Source organism: Ananas comosus, linkage group 16, assembly GCF_001540865.1.
Source record: "Ananas comosus cultivar F153 linkage group 16, ASM154086v1, whole genome shotgun sequence".
In the NCBI taxonomy this organism is placed as follows: Eukaryota; Viridiplantae; Streptophyta; class Magnoliopsida; order Poales; family Bromeliaceae; genus Ananas; species Ananas comosus.
The window spans coordinates 6,596,768-6,611,766 of record NC_033636.1 but is presented as its reverse complement, the minus strand read 5'-3'; the positions used below and the strand labels follow the sequence as shown (position 1 = coordinate 6,611,766).

At 35.6% G+C, this 14,999-nt stretch overlaps 1 protein-coding gene across 1 annotated transcript; it reads right to left on the bottom strand.

The window, feature by feature from the left end:
* Window positions 1,323-14,696, bottom strand: LOC109722619 (protein TPX2-like). Its single transcript, XM_020250713.1, has 17 exons — window positions 14,305-14,696; window positions 12,412-12,561; window positions 11,618-11,747; window positions 11,218-11,326; window positions 10,891-10,941; window positions 10,514-10,629; window positions 10,337-10,415; window positions 10,191-10,244; window positions 10,006-10,065; window positions 9,798-9,889; window positions 7,537-7,615; window positions 7,091-7,156; window positions 6,938-7,000; window positions 6,703-6,780; window positions 6,558-6,601; window positions 6,356-6,463; window positions 1,323-1,829 (listed from the first exon to the last, which is right to left on the bottom strand). Exons 1-15 carry the CDS (start codon window positions 14,474-14,476, stop codon window positions 6,563-6,565), a joined length of 1,338 nt encoding a protein of 445 aa, XP_020106302.1. The 5' UTR covers window positions 14,477-14,696; the 3' UTR covers window positions 1,323-1,829; window positions 6,356-6,463; window positions 6,558-6,562.

The window sequence follows — 14,999 nt, the reverse complement described above, 5'->3', positions numbered from 1 at the left end:
TTCCTATTCCGGACTGGAATGAGAATGACCCATTAGCCTTCAACTTGATTCTGGTCTTCTAGCCCGGATTGAGATTTCATTCCGGAAGCCCACTAAGTTCTTGAAGCCCATGTGGCCATCTCTCCCTCCTTCTCTTCACCCCTTTCTCATCAAAAAAAAAAAAAAACAAAAAAACCTATCCTCTCTCAAAACCCTATCCCTAACCCACATCAATAAAAGTTTTTAAAAATAAATTTGATATTTTTTTTTGAAAAACTTATTAGAGAATAGTATTATATTTTTCATAAATTTTAAATAATATAAATTTATATTTGAGAGTAAAATTAGTATTATAGTATCCTATAATTTTTTTAGTTTATACGAACCAAATAATGAAATGTGAATAACTCATTTCAATTCCCAATTCACAAATAAACCAAACGTCTTAGAGGAGTGGGCCATTCCAATTACCATTCCAATTCATTCTCATTCCATTATCCATTCCAATTCCACCCTTGAACCAAACAAGCCCTTAGTTTAAATACATGTTGGATAAAAATACATGTTGGGTCATATGGTCATATGTTGCCCATCTTCCTATCATCTAACCCCGATATTACTTCCTGGTCACGGTGCGTGACATTTTATTCTTGTGACCGTTATTTTCAAAGGCTTATTCTTTGTAGAAAAATTTTGTCATCATTAAGGGCACCTCTTGTCCACCCGTGGATAACTCTCATTATCTTCGCGACCGTGGTTTTTAAAAATAGAGCTTATATGCGCTGATTAGATGTAGCATGAAACTCGACATTGGAGCATTGTGATCACATTCTCTTTGGTGAAGTTTCTGCTACTCTGCAGGGCTCCAACTTCAAATTGTTGGCTTTTCACTAGCGCTTGCCAACAATGTCTTGCCCGGAGTTTTGGATTGCAAATTACAGCTCGGCTCTCCTTCCATGATATCTATATCTATTGCTCACGCTAACAGATCGAACAATTGTGTGGCCCGACTTTCTGGCCAAATTTCCTTTTGAATCTAAGTACACTCAATGCTGGCTGACACCTCCAAGCTTTTGTAACTTGTCCTCCTGTAGATCACCTCAAAAGTTCATTTCTTAGTAGTAACATAGATGTTCCAGTCTATACTAGAGATCATACGATGTTGAGGCGTGACTTTCTTTTTTCCCCAGGTATGTAGCCTTGCCCTCGAATAATAAAATAGAAACAGTTGAACTAGAAACCAAATCATAGTACAAATGGAAAAGAATAATATGGCCAATCTTTAACTTAGGAAAGCAGAACAGCAGCGTTCAGGCAACTAAAATCACCAATAATAAACAGGCTTCAATAAAAATACACAAAAAGGATCCCATGCATTGCATTTCCGCTATTGTATTCTATTACAGACAGTTCAAGGTATCAGAATATTTTCAGCAAATCTACAACGGAGGGGGGAAAAAAAAAAAAAAAAAAAAAAAAAAAGTAGGCCTGCAGTAGTTAACTATACAACTCTGACCTACTTTATCTAATTCAGCTGTTAAAAACCAGCTTCTGAAGTAACCAATCATGTATTCCAAAATTCACACTAGTATATGGAAATGATAATGTGCGGGCTCCTTCGTACCAATTCCTTCATCAAGGACCAGCAAATGCCAAAAATCACTCTGTAAATCTACTTCCGACATATTATAGGGGAAAGAGGGAAAATGAGAATCACAAATTTTGAAATTTTTTGGCACTATATCAATTATCTGCATTTCAACTTGTAAAAAGAAAAAGAAAAAAAAATTAAACTGTTATCAGTACCATGCAAAAAGCACCTCTTCCCGACCAAGATGATTACTCTGTTCCTGTTGATTGACAAACAGAGAGTCATCATTTGCTCAGATATGTTACATTGATCTGAAGGTATTTTGAGTTCACAAAGTATAATTAAAAGAGATATATCAAGCCTCCACAGGTACTAAAACTTCATTCCTCTTAAAATTATCTCTATAATGCACAAGACAAAGTGTCAAAATTTTAGTAAGATTTAAAAGGATAATCATGGTTAAAAGATGGATGAATCAACTAGAATGATAATCAACCGGCAAAATACTTAAGAATAAAACAAATGTTAATAAATTCATGCAAATATTTAAAAGGTTATCCATAAAGTTCGAGGCGGCTCCCCAAGCTGAGCGTAAATTGTTGTAGCTAGTCCCATTCAAACCGTGTTTAGCAGACTGATTTTCAAACTAATTGGAAGGTCAAGAAGACAGGATAATTATGGAGGATTCTCCAAAGCTACAATATCTCGAAATGAATAATCTATGCATCAATTTAGTAGCATGATGAGCAAACAACAAGGCATTATCATAGTAGTATGTTGAGCAATGAGCATGGTACAAGTCAATCTTTCAATTTTTGGTTTCAGAAAAAAAAAACCTCCATTCCGGTTCGAACACTTTTTTGAAAGAATATATAAGACGGCAGCATAACCAGCTTGAACATCAATTTGTAATGATTATGAGAAAGCCACAGGAAAAAAATAAAAAAATACGAAACAAATTAAAGAGGAAAAAATAGCATCACCAAGAGAAATTCTTGATTCGGACTCTTTCAGATAACAGATATCATGCAGGACATATCAAGGGAATCCAGAGAATCAGGTTAATGCATCAATGTCTCAAGTTTGAAACGTTGAAACAGAAATTCAGTTTAGGATTAAAGCCACAGCGGGAAAGCTATCCAGAAGGGTTGGCAGATGAGGTCAACTAACTTACTAGTCCTTGCATCTGTATAGCAGTTGAGCATATAAACAGGTTTTCTAACCAAAAAAGAAGACTATTGCAGAGCAAACAGAAAGAGGGTAAGATAGTAAGCCTTCATGGAATCCACGAAATCTTTTCTAGACCCGAGATGAAAATATCCTTAAGATGCCATTAATGAAATTTGATGGCTACTCTTAAAGTTAGGCAAAGATTGGAACAAAAATCCCACTCAAATAAGAAGTACGACAAACTTTCTGTAAGGAATTTTTTTAAATAATATAGTTATCGAATTTGTCCTTTGACTTTTAGTGAATGAATGCAACTCTTCGTGTATGAATGTGATTCTTATCAAAAGGCATGACTCTTTTAGGGCCTGTTTGTTTCACCATAAGGGGGGTGGGGGGAAGTAATTTTTAGTGAAAATTGATCACTTCCGCTGTCTGGTTCACCATAATATTAGTACGGTCGAAAGTCTAGTCCATCCAAAACACCAAAATTGACTTTGCTCTCCCATGGGGCAAAATCAATTCCGATGAAGTGAAAGGAGAGAAAAAAAACATTAAATATTAGTGGAGAACTTAATTATGGCCACTTTTGAAGTTCGGTTAGTTAAGTTCCAATATATCTTTTATTTAATTTGCACATTTAAAATACGATGAAAATTAATCTGTTTAATGTTAATAACTCTTAACTTTAGAATTTTATTTGTTGCATTATTATAATTAGCGATGTACCCGCGCTTTGCTACGGGTGCATGGGTATGTTCTTAATTTTATTATAAAATATAATATATATTACTATTAAGTATACATTTGTATTAATATCTGATCCTAAAATATAGGGTTTTGTTACGACCTTTATTCGTAGGTATGTTAGATCCTTGGGGTTCCATAAATTTCAACATTTTCTGAAGCACACCAACTTTGGAGAAATTAGATATATTTTTTCTAAAATTTAGACTTCCAACAGATAATTGACAAAAAGTGAAGGAGATTTTTAATTAATTTAATAGTTGATAGGTAATGAGATTGTTAAATCTAACAAATCTTCCAACCAATTTAGAAAAATAACTCACATTGAAACAATACAAGATTGGTGAGATATTAATCAAATTTTAACATAGTTGAGAGGTCTAATTTAAAGTGAGTTTTAGTCGAACTCATTGACTGCACCTTATATACAAATACATTTCATACACACTAGTAAATTTGTAAAATAGGGATGGCAAAATAAAAGGTTAATTAATTCAAATTATTTTATAGTATTTAGAATGTCTATATGTTAATATTTATAAATTTTAGATATATTCACTAAAATAAAACTATATTTTTCTTATTGTGTCCATGATGCACCGAGTGCATTAACAAAATGAACATATGTCCACAAACAACGCTCCGATAAATTTACATGATAGAAATGTCAACAATAAAATTAAGTAAATTTGCTATATAGTACTTTAAATTTTTATATATTAAAAACTATAAAATTTAGATGCAAATATTAAAATAAAATAAATTTTTTCTATACGATTTATGGTGCACCGGGTACACCGAATTTATGGAAGGGACATTTGTATAGAAATGGAGGGTGCTCCACAATGGATATAGGGCCTTTAGAGGAGTTTATTGGCTGCACCTTGTGTACACATACATCTCATACGCACCAGTAAATTTATACAATGGAGATGTCAAAACTAAAAATTTAATTAATTCAATTTATTTTATAATTTTATAAAATATTTATATGTTAATATTTATAAATTTTATAATATATTCACTAGAATAAAGTTATATTTTCTTATTGGGTCCATTGTGCACCCGGTGCACCTATGGATGGACACATGTCCACAAACACTACTCTCCAATGCAAATTATTGCGTGCACTTAGTGTATGTGATACACACCGGCAAATTTATCTATTAAAAATGTCAAAATAAAATTTTAGATAGAATTGTCAAAAATAAAATTTTAGAATAAAATTTCTTTAATTAAATTTATGTTATAGTATTTTAAATGTCTTATATTAAAATAAAATAAAATTTGTTATAGGATCTATGGTACACCAAGTGCAGCGTAAATATAGATGGACACGTGTCAACACAGAGATATTACCCCACACACTTTAACATGTGGCAACACAACAACCTAACGCCATAGACTTTAGTTAGAAGAATATATATAGAAAAGATGCACCCAAGACCCTCCCATGGACCATACATATGTCCACAGTCACCAATCTATGGTGCACCAGGTGCACCGACGACACGTGGCAGCACAACAACCTTACTCCACGGACTGTAGTATATAGTAATAGATTTATATACAAAAAATTAATATAGTTATTTTAAATTTTATTTTATAATCGTATAGAAATATAATTATATAATGTTTTATTTTTTTATAATTTATTATTTATTAAGTTACAAAAGAGACAATAATGTCATGTAGGAAGTAAGTTTACCAGGGGTGTGGGGAATAAATAATTTTCGGTAAAACAAACAGAAGAAATGAAGAACTGCAATTTTTATGTCATTCATTTTCTGCCAAACAAACAGCAGAACTGGCAGAACTTCACTTCCACGGCTATAAAAACAAACACATGAAGCCTAGTTCAACCCAAAGTCCATTTCAACCCAAAGTCTAGTTACGTTGAAACAAACAAACCCTTAGTGAATGAATGTGAAAGAATATGACTTTTAATGAAAAGATTGGGCATGAAAGACACTACTTGGATATGCATTGGTCAAATAGTCAAAAAGGCACTACTATCTAATTGGTAGTTATGATCAAATAAAAAGTCACAAATTGAAATGTTACTTCATGAAATATTCGTTCATAAATTGTCACTTCATGAAGCACCCGTTGGTGGCTTATATAAGTCTATAGCGTTGACTTATAATAAGCACAGATGAAGCACAAATAAAAGAGTTCAAGTCTCCACGTATAATAATTTCTTTCTTGTTTCTTATTCTCTTTCTTTTTTACAACTTAATCAAGTGAGTGCTCAAAGACCCGACTTCGTTTGTGCAGTCACAGTTGGGGTTAATGCATTATTATATCCCGTGAGGCTATTCGTTAACCTAGTGCACACTAAATTGATCGGACGGTGGGAACGGATTAAGTCTTAAGGAGAGTAGCTTTGCCACACACCTTGAAGTCTTTTTCATCTTTCTACTTCTTACACATTTTAATTTTTGATACAACACTTTCTTGGGCTACACTGTTGACAAATCGACAGATCACAAGGTTCACTGTTCTGATTTTCTCATTCCTTTGAATTCAATTGCTTAGTGTCATAGCTTTTAAACAACAATAAAAAAGAGAAAAATATTGATCAAGTATCACGACTAACTTGATTCTACCTAATATAAAGCTAGATTAATTCCTCTCACATCATTCATGGTATAAAACCTCAGGCACATGCCTTTTGAGCAAGGACACTCTATACAAGGCCATATTACTATGAACATTGGTCTGAAACTTGAGAAGACTCAAGAGAAGAAGTCATTTCACCAGGTCTCAAGCTCATGCTCTTGAGTGAGAAAAGTGAGAAAGATTGAATAGCTTTGGATACAGGTTTATGAACTGGGGTGGTGGAGAATGTATTACAGAATAGGCATTTACCTGAGCATCATCGGCCAATTGAATGAGCAATTATTAAACTACTTCATTCCCAAAATAGGATGGACTTTGGTCAAAAGGTCTTATTTTTCTTTCCCTGCCTCCTTAATCCTGCAAAAGAGGAATCTTTTTCATGGTAATGACAACAATCATATGAGATAAAAGAGTATTTACATCCTGCCGATATTAGAATTGCAAAACTTACCAACACTAGCAACACACAGGCTTGCCTATGTTTTCTTTGGAATCCTTGCAATAATAGTAGGAATCGTTAATAATAAACCACATAAAGTCCATTGCAAGTTCTATAAAAATTAATGCTAGTCATGATAAACAAGGGGCAACCAAACCTTGGAAGCTGTGTGAGTAGGCTGTAAGAATGTTGCCTGTAAAGCAGTGATTCGCTTTCCTTCAGACGCCAAAGAGAGCTGTAAGAAAATAACGAAAAAACAGAAACTTGAGACATCCCAATGACTCATGAACTACTAAAAAGTACTTAAAAACAATGACTACAACTGAAGAAAGACCAGCACATAATATGACCAAACTGCAAAAGCATTTCATGTGCATTACGGTTAAATCTACCTTATTGAAAAGTTCGGCTAATGGAGCCTGCTGACACCTTTTACTCGAGGAGAGATTGAACTCCTATGAAAATTGAAAACAAGACATAAATTATCAGAAGAATAGAAAGTTATTCCTTGTATCACTTAGTACTAAGATGCTTCAAAAGAGAACCTTGGGTATTGTTATCTCCCTCTTTGTACTTCGAAAGATGCCAATATCTCCTTTGCTGGAGAATATCTGTTTCAAAGAGAATCAGAATAAGAAAGTATGTATTATGAAATTGACTTTCTAACAGTGAAAGGTTAAAATGTTACAAGTGGTCCCAAGTTTACTTGAAGCAAACTAACGAAAGCATCAAATCTGCATCTATTTATACAACATCAAAAAGAATGTTGTTGTTCTGTGACTAGACAAATAAAAGAATATTTGACACCAACCAAAATGTTCTATGATTAAGACTATTAGACACATCTAATCTGTGTTTAATCGTAAAGCTCCAAGAAATGAAATCTTCAGCACCATGAGATAGTGAATGTCAAAATCTCTAGTGGTCACTCCATGAGGAAAACTCAAATTACTCAATGGAGTTATTATAAATAATTCGATGCCATACTCACTGCTGCTACCTTTTTATCCAGGGGTCGAGCTTTAAATTCACATGGTCTGTTTCTGCTTTCCTCCAGCCTTTTTGCGTCACTGCTCAATATTACAAGAGAATAAAAAAAATGAGATGACACTTAAAATTTCACAGGTCATTATAGATGCAGAAAGCTATCCATAGCTTCCTTTTCTTTTCCCTGATTAAACACAGCCAATGGTAAGCCAACCCCATAATCCTCATATAAGTGTGTGGTCCTGGGATCAAATCGAAACCAGGACTTCTAGGTCCTAGTAAGGGATCACTGCCAGGTGCTAGCCGAAACACTAGCAGTGGTAGGTATAGCTTCATCAACATGGATTCAATCAACTTACCTTTCACTCAATAACACCGAGTAGTTTTCCCTCAAACAAAATAATTAGATGTACAAAGATGCAAAATGCATACACTACAAACTACAGTAAACATGACATATACTGTTAGACAACAGCTGCACAAAAGTTAAGTTACACCTAAATACTCCAGCAATTTGCAAGCAACAAAAAGTTCAGCTCTATGGTATCGATCATGAAATTAAACACACAAATTAGATGGATTAGTTGTTTGATTGTTTCACAATTTCACTTTGCAGTAGCAGATTAGAAAGATTAGAATTGAAGTTACAAGTTGGAGTTGGAAAATACCGAACGAATAGAAGCATAGACAAGAGCATCATTCTAAAACAATTGATGGTTGGAGGAAAATTAACACTCAGCATGAAGAAAGCCAACATCCATGAAACAAATTAAAGGATAGGATGTACCAAAAATAATCACCATACAAATGTGACATACAGATCAACTTGGCTATAGTAAAAAATTGCCACACCGTAATGGAGGAACACATCAAATTTTATCATGCTTCTCACAAGAATGTTAAATTCACTTGCACATCTTTATATAATAGAATGGCATATTTGCATGTGTTTTCAAAATATACAACTGAATATGTGAGTTTCAAAAGTAGATTAACTAAACTCCACTTTCATCTTGTCTCATCGACGAAGGTCTACTTAAATCTCTTTAAATCATTATCCACTAAAATAGACCAATTAACCCCATCTTTCACAGTTGTAAGAGTTCACTACTTGAGGCAATAAATGAATGTAACAGTAACTGGGTTGCACAGCGAGATACCAATTGCTCCAATATTGTTTCAAAAATACACTTATCCAAGACTACAAAGGTTTGAATAAGAAACTCCATTGCAGGCTTGCAAGTTGCAACTGACCAGCTAACATTAAAAACAAGAACCAAGATAAAAGTTTTGAGTCATAGACATAGGACTGCAATTTTGGAGAAAAAATGATCATGTTGTGAGACAACCGTTGTACTCTAAAAGCTTAAGCTATTAGAGAACGGTATTTATATATTTTTATATTTAACACTCCCCTCATATCTGGACTCGAAACTTTTGCAAGGCCCATAATGTGGACTTGAATTAAATGGGAGGAAATTAATAATGCTAGGAGCCTGGCGTAACTCGAACTCAGGACCTCCTGCTCTGATACCATGTGAAACAACCGTTGTAAAGCTACTCTAAAAGCTAAGCTTTTAGAGTACAACGGTTGTTTCACACATGTTTTCTGTGTTGACAAAGGTTTTTGTCATGGATAAAGTGCTGCTACAATTATGTGGCAAATCTTATCCCGAATACCAAATATTATAATATTACACAATGTCGTAATTAGTAGGTCGGGTCATTGAGCAACGCCAATTCTCAATTTGTGGGCAACAACAACATGGGATATTGAATGATGCACAAGAGTCTAAGTCATAATAGCACATTCATCATAATATAATAAAGCCAGGAAAAACAACATAAAAAATGCCTCAGCATTTTATCTACAAAAATGTCCGCCGTATCCGGAGTACTATAGAGAAATTTCATCTCATTTCTAAGGATCATACACTAGGCAATCTGGTGGAATTTAACGGGTTTTGTGAGAATGAACTTTGAACCAAGCTTCCAGATTATCTAGATGGGAAAATATAGTGATGAAAGTGATCCATCATGGGACTGAAACCATTAATCAAGTCAAAGATCAATCTACTTTGGTATAATAATCCTTCTAGATGTTAGGAAGCTAGTAAACATCAATTTTAAATCACAAACAAAAACCAGAAAAATCTATTTTACATTATTTCGTCATATAATAAGAGAAGAGCAAATAGAAAATAATCCAAAAGCAAGGAACAAAGTAGACACTTGTGGACATTGTGTGCCACAACTTTGACTTACTTGGGCAGTTGCAAAGAATCAGAAACCTTCTGCTCTAACCTTCTGGCACCTAACATATCACCATGCGTCCTACGAATATGATTCTCTGCTGTCTGAAAATTTTGCAGTTTTCCAGTCAACTATTGAGATCATATGGTATGTGCGAGTGAAACAACAAACGCAAGTGATATGTACTAACAAGTGTAATGCACATAGTAGCGTAGCATACCTCTGTTGATGATCCAGATGAGTTCTTAGCAGCCCTATCATGAGTTTTGAGGTTGAACTCCTGCAAATTGGGAGTGCAAACGAAGTGCAAAGTCAGCTGCTTTTCACTTGCTGTATACAATGAGCCACAAGAAATAAATAATTTGGACTATACAAATGTCAAATGGAGATATTAGGCTGCCTTACTTTAAATTTTGGTAACTGTGGACTGCTGTTCTGACGGAGGGGCAGAGAAGGGGCCTTAAGAATATGATAAATAAACACATTATTTTATGAGCTACCCATCTAAAGATCATAAATAAATGTTGTCTCTGGTTTCATCAAGTACATACTTTTCTGTTAAGAGGATGAGCTTTGTATGCAGGCACTGTTGGCATCTCTCCTTCAGGTAACAGTTTCGCACCGCCTGACCTGAATTATCAATAAAAAATAGTAAACATTTCAGAGTTAATATTACCTTTAGCATCCAGAGATGAATAGGATTCGGCATTCAAGTAAAGCAATATTACTTTGCTCTTTGAGCCTTGAACCTCTCTGCTCTTCGTGCAGTTTCCAAGTGAGGTTCTCTAGGAATTGTGAGTTTCAACCTTGGCGGGCCAGCATTGCAGTTGGCAGGTCCAATATTCTGGATCATCCAGAAATCATACTATCAAATGAAACTCAAGGAATATGCAGGATGGCCAAAAGTCGCAACTAAAACATAAGTTCACAGGATGGAAAAGGGGTCAATAGAAAGTTAGTTTCTGTAATAAAATAAGCTATTTTGTTACAAAGCAACTAGTTAGCATAGGAAGGTAGCATTTTGGAAAATTCTGAGAAACATTTCAAACTATCTGAAGATGACAATCTACAAGCACTAGTTTCATGCTCTTAGGTAACAATTTACCTTTTCCCGGACCTTGTGAATAAAATCTGTTTGCTGTTTAACACCATCAATCTGCATCTCAAATGAGTATAGTCAAGGAGAGCAAACAAGTTGTGTCTTAAAAAGTATCAAATGATTTCCCATCATTTATGATATATATATATGGATACATGGAAGAAAAAAAGTCAAGATTAGAAAAATAGATTTAAAAATGACCGCAAGAAACTTGCTTGTAAAAGTAGCAGAAAATCCTGTTGCACTATAGTACAAATACATAAGAATAAAATTATAAAACAAAATAAATTGGTTGACAATATGTAATAAGAGATGAAGTTTCTCATACGACACCTTACAAAAATGTCCCGTTTCTAATCTTTGCCTTTTGGTAGCTTGTAGGGGATAATCATTAGGATCATCAGTGCTTTTCTCACTTTTCACTATTACTGGCCGACCGCTTCTGATAAAAAGCAATAAAAGCCGGAAGATATTCATTAAGATTATCTTCAATTCCAACACGCGGTTGGTCAGCAAAGCACAAAGAGGAGGAACAATGAGAAAATGAAATACTGAAAAAAAATCATAATAGATTAATATTCTTCAAGGGTTGGTAGAAACTGTTCATTGCCATCACAAACAAAATTAGGATTTACAACATACAGTATATCATAATATTCTTCAATTAGAAGCTTAATTTAGAACTGTCCGTATGCCAATTCCGTGAAATCATTGTCAATACAAAGCAATATACCTGCTCACAGCCTTTGCTCCGTTTATCCGATTTTGCTTGGCTAATTGGCTCACAGTAGGCCTCATTAAAGTTGAGCTTTTACTAGAGCAAGCTTTGGAAGTTGACTTGCTATAAATGTTTGGGATATCTTCTGTCAAACAAAGAAATAATAAAAATTTTAATAAACATGTTGTTCATGACTTCACTGAATTGACACCATATGATACTAGCTATGCATAATTAAAAAGCAGCAACAAGAAGAGCGTCACAATGAAGCTTTTCAGTAGGCTATGGCCAATAATGCAATTTTTGAGAATTATAATTTGTTTCTATCAGCATCAGGATTCTCAAAATTGAACATAGATATTAAAGATGTTTAGTTTTGACAATCTTTTGTCGCACAAGCAAGTAGTCAAAGCGACTTTGTTGTCAAAACAACCACATCCGTAATTTTTTATACAAGAAAAAGACATTAGAAAAGACAAAGGTCTCTTTCATTAGACTATTTCTATCAAATATGTACTTCAATTGAGATTTAATTAGCTAGTAATCAACGTCTTTATGATGACTTCACTGAAATAGCACCATAAGAAAACAAATTAAGAGTAGGTTTTCTACAATGTGAAGCTTTATTTAGCAGCAGCCAAAGAATCTAAAAACAGTATCCGAATGCATGAGGTTCATGCCGCTATACAGGTTGCTCTGACTACGCAAGATATATGCAGCCTCGCAAGTTAATTAATATTAATTAAATATATGTCGGAGAAAGCAGAAGAAAAAAATAAACACATCAAGTAATTGACAGGTACATTTACCTATTTGCCTATTCACTTGAGAGAGATCAGGTCCACCATCATCATTAAGATAGACAATAGTAGTAGTACATCCTACAGCATCTAGATCAGAAAGGATCTTTAAACTTTTCATTGTTGCCCCCTCTCCATTGAATATTTGTGCTATCAGGGCTGTTAAGACAAAGAAAATGAAGAAAAAGGTCAAAACAAAGAAATAGAGAAAAAGATCAAAAATTAAATATCACATCGTACTAATTATTTATGACAACATAACAAAGAGTGATAAAATGAGCTCAGACATTAAATCTCGTATGCCACCAAAATGAACTGGCTATGTTCTACCAATCGATCAGCTATTTGTGTGCACACATATACTTAAGTCCTCTAGTTGCCTTAGTTTTAGGGCTATATTTTCTTTCCAGGACAGTGAGTGGATAACTCAAGTTATTCTCCTCATTCGACCACAATAAGATAAAATCAAAGGAGGGTTAGGAGTTCTAGTCGTAACAGATTAGTCTATAGCATCCTGCGACAACAATTCAACGACCCAGGAACGTTGGCGTTCCCCACTTCTCACCATACTCATTACCATCATCCCTCAATTCTTACAGCTCTGTACACTTATTACATATATTCCTATGACGTGAAACCGAACATAAAATGACTTTCTACTCAATTATCGCAAGATAGCATAACAACCCATTGATAAAAAAAAATAAAATTACTTATATTTTGCACTAAGTTATCCGCAAACAAAACAAGGTCTAAATTTTTTAACACTTAAAGAGAGCTAAAGAGGAAAGTTGTCAAGTTTCGGCTGTATCAGGGAGAACTAATTAGCACAACTTGTGGTCAGGCACTATAAAAGAATTGCGAAGGTATCCAGTTGCAGCATGTTGCAACCGGATAGCTTGAAAATAAAAGGTTCGCCTTTTATTAGATGTGTCACTTATACGCCTTATCTCTTACATTTGGTCCTTAAATCTTGTCCCCTACAGCGCATATCCTTTTTCTCGTTCTTTCCCTTCTCTACTATTCTGAAAATACACCGACATCACCTTATAGATCACGTCCTAATCTCTCTTCAAGCCCATGATAGGACCGTATCTTCTCCAGAAAATTTAGTCACAATGCCAATAGCTGCGAGCTCACTACTCTATCACAATCTGTTGATGAACCAACTCTTGGTCGATCTGTAAGTTCACTACAAATAACAAGCAATAGACCACCCTATATGGTGCAATGATATATTTGTTTTCTTTGATCATTATGACATTAGACACCTACGCCACAGTTCTCTTTCTATCTTAAGTGACCGCAATGGAAAATCAAGTATCAAGGTGGTAGCACGTAATGGTGGTCCAAACAGCACCCCTTAGGCTTCTTTTGTGAGCCGTTTTGAAGCAGATTACCAAATAAGCCAATCTTGCATTACATTCGAGCTTCAAAACAACAGCAACTTTCACCTGACCCTACATTCAAATGCCTCAACTTTCTAGGTGCCAATACAATTACAGCCTATTCTGCTACCTTATAGAAAGAAAATTGTTTCCCAAATTAACTTCATAACAATGACAGGAAACGTCAAAAACGGAAAAGGAACTCTCAGGGGAAAAAAAACACAATCGCGCCAACCAAAAGAAGCAAAGATGCGTCCCCCAACCCCAACCAACACATTTTGCAATTGAGAAGCAAAAAAAACTGCCAAAAATAAATAAATAAATAAATAAATCTTTCGGTACATTAAGCTTTAAATCTGATTTGAAATAGTATTAAGTGCGGCGTTAAACATCAGCATTGTCCAAAATTCCAAGTGCTAAGGAAATCCAAATGCAGGACAACCCAAACCAAGTAAGCATATCAATAACAATGGCGAAATCGATCAAAACGTAAGGGTTCGATTGCGATACGTACGAGAAGGAGGGTAGCTCCCCGCGGTCTCGAACCAGAGCTCCGCCTCCCGCGCCTCCGACTGCGTCTCCGGGCGCCCGAAGTCGAAGTACCGCGCGGCGTCGAACTCGTAGTCGAGATCGAACTCGTATCTCCACGAAGCCCCCTCGAACGCATCGTCCATCTCCTCGTCCATGGCTCCTCCTCCTCCTCCTCCTCCTCTTCGCAGCAGGTTCCACAAAGGGGGAATAGAGAGATCGAACGAGAGAGAGGAGAATGGAAGAGGACGACGCGACCCGGATCGTTCTCCGCCACGGTGATCGCACCGCGAAGCTTCTAGAAGAAGCAATCGGAGGAAACGGCGAACGCCGGGGGAAACGCGGGCGGTGTGGAAGAGGATGAGCCGGAGATGGATAGAAATTTGAATGCGCGTCCAGAGAGAGAGAGAGAGCGGCGAGTTGAAATGACGAAAATGCCCTCGTTCGGACGGAGAATTCACCGAGGTTGGGTCCCACGAGAATCCCAGTTAAAGTGGGAATAAATAAAGGCGCGGTGGTCGTCCTAGCAGTAGTCTTTAACTGGTGAATTGACCGGGGGTAGTATCGGTACGGAATTTGAATTCGGATTCCAGATCGTCGCGGCTCCGTTTCGGAACTCGCGCCCCCGTTTCGGGCTGCGAACGGCGTTTCGCACCGGGAAACGCATTTCTCGAAACTTAG

Bases quoted from the DNA above. Each gene is read 5' to 3' on its own strand.
- LOC109722619 (XM_020250713.1), bottom strand. From the start codon at position 14,476: ATGGACGAGGAGATGGACGATGCGTTCGAGGGGGCTTCGTGGAGATAC. The intron at 10,066-10,190 runs GTAAGGCAGCCT...CCCAATTTGCAG, and splicing joins CACAGTTACCAAAATTTAAA to GAGTTCAACCTCAAAACTCA. The intron at 7,616-9,797 runs GTAAGTCAAAGT...AATATTGAGCAG, and splicing joins GATTCTTTGCAACTGCCCAA to TGACGCAAAAAGGCTGGAGG.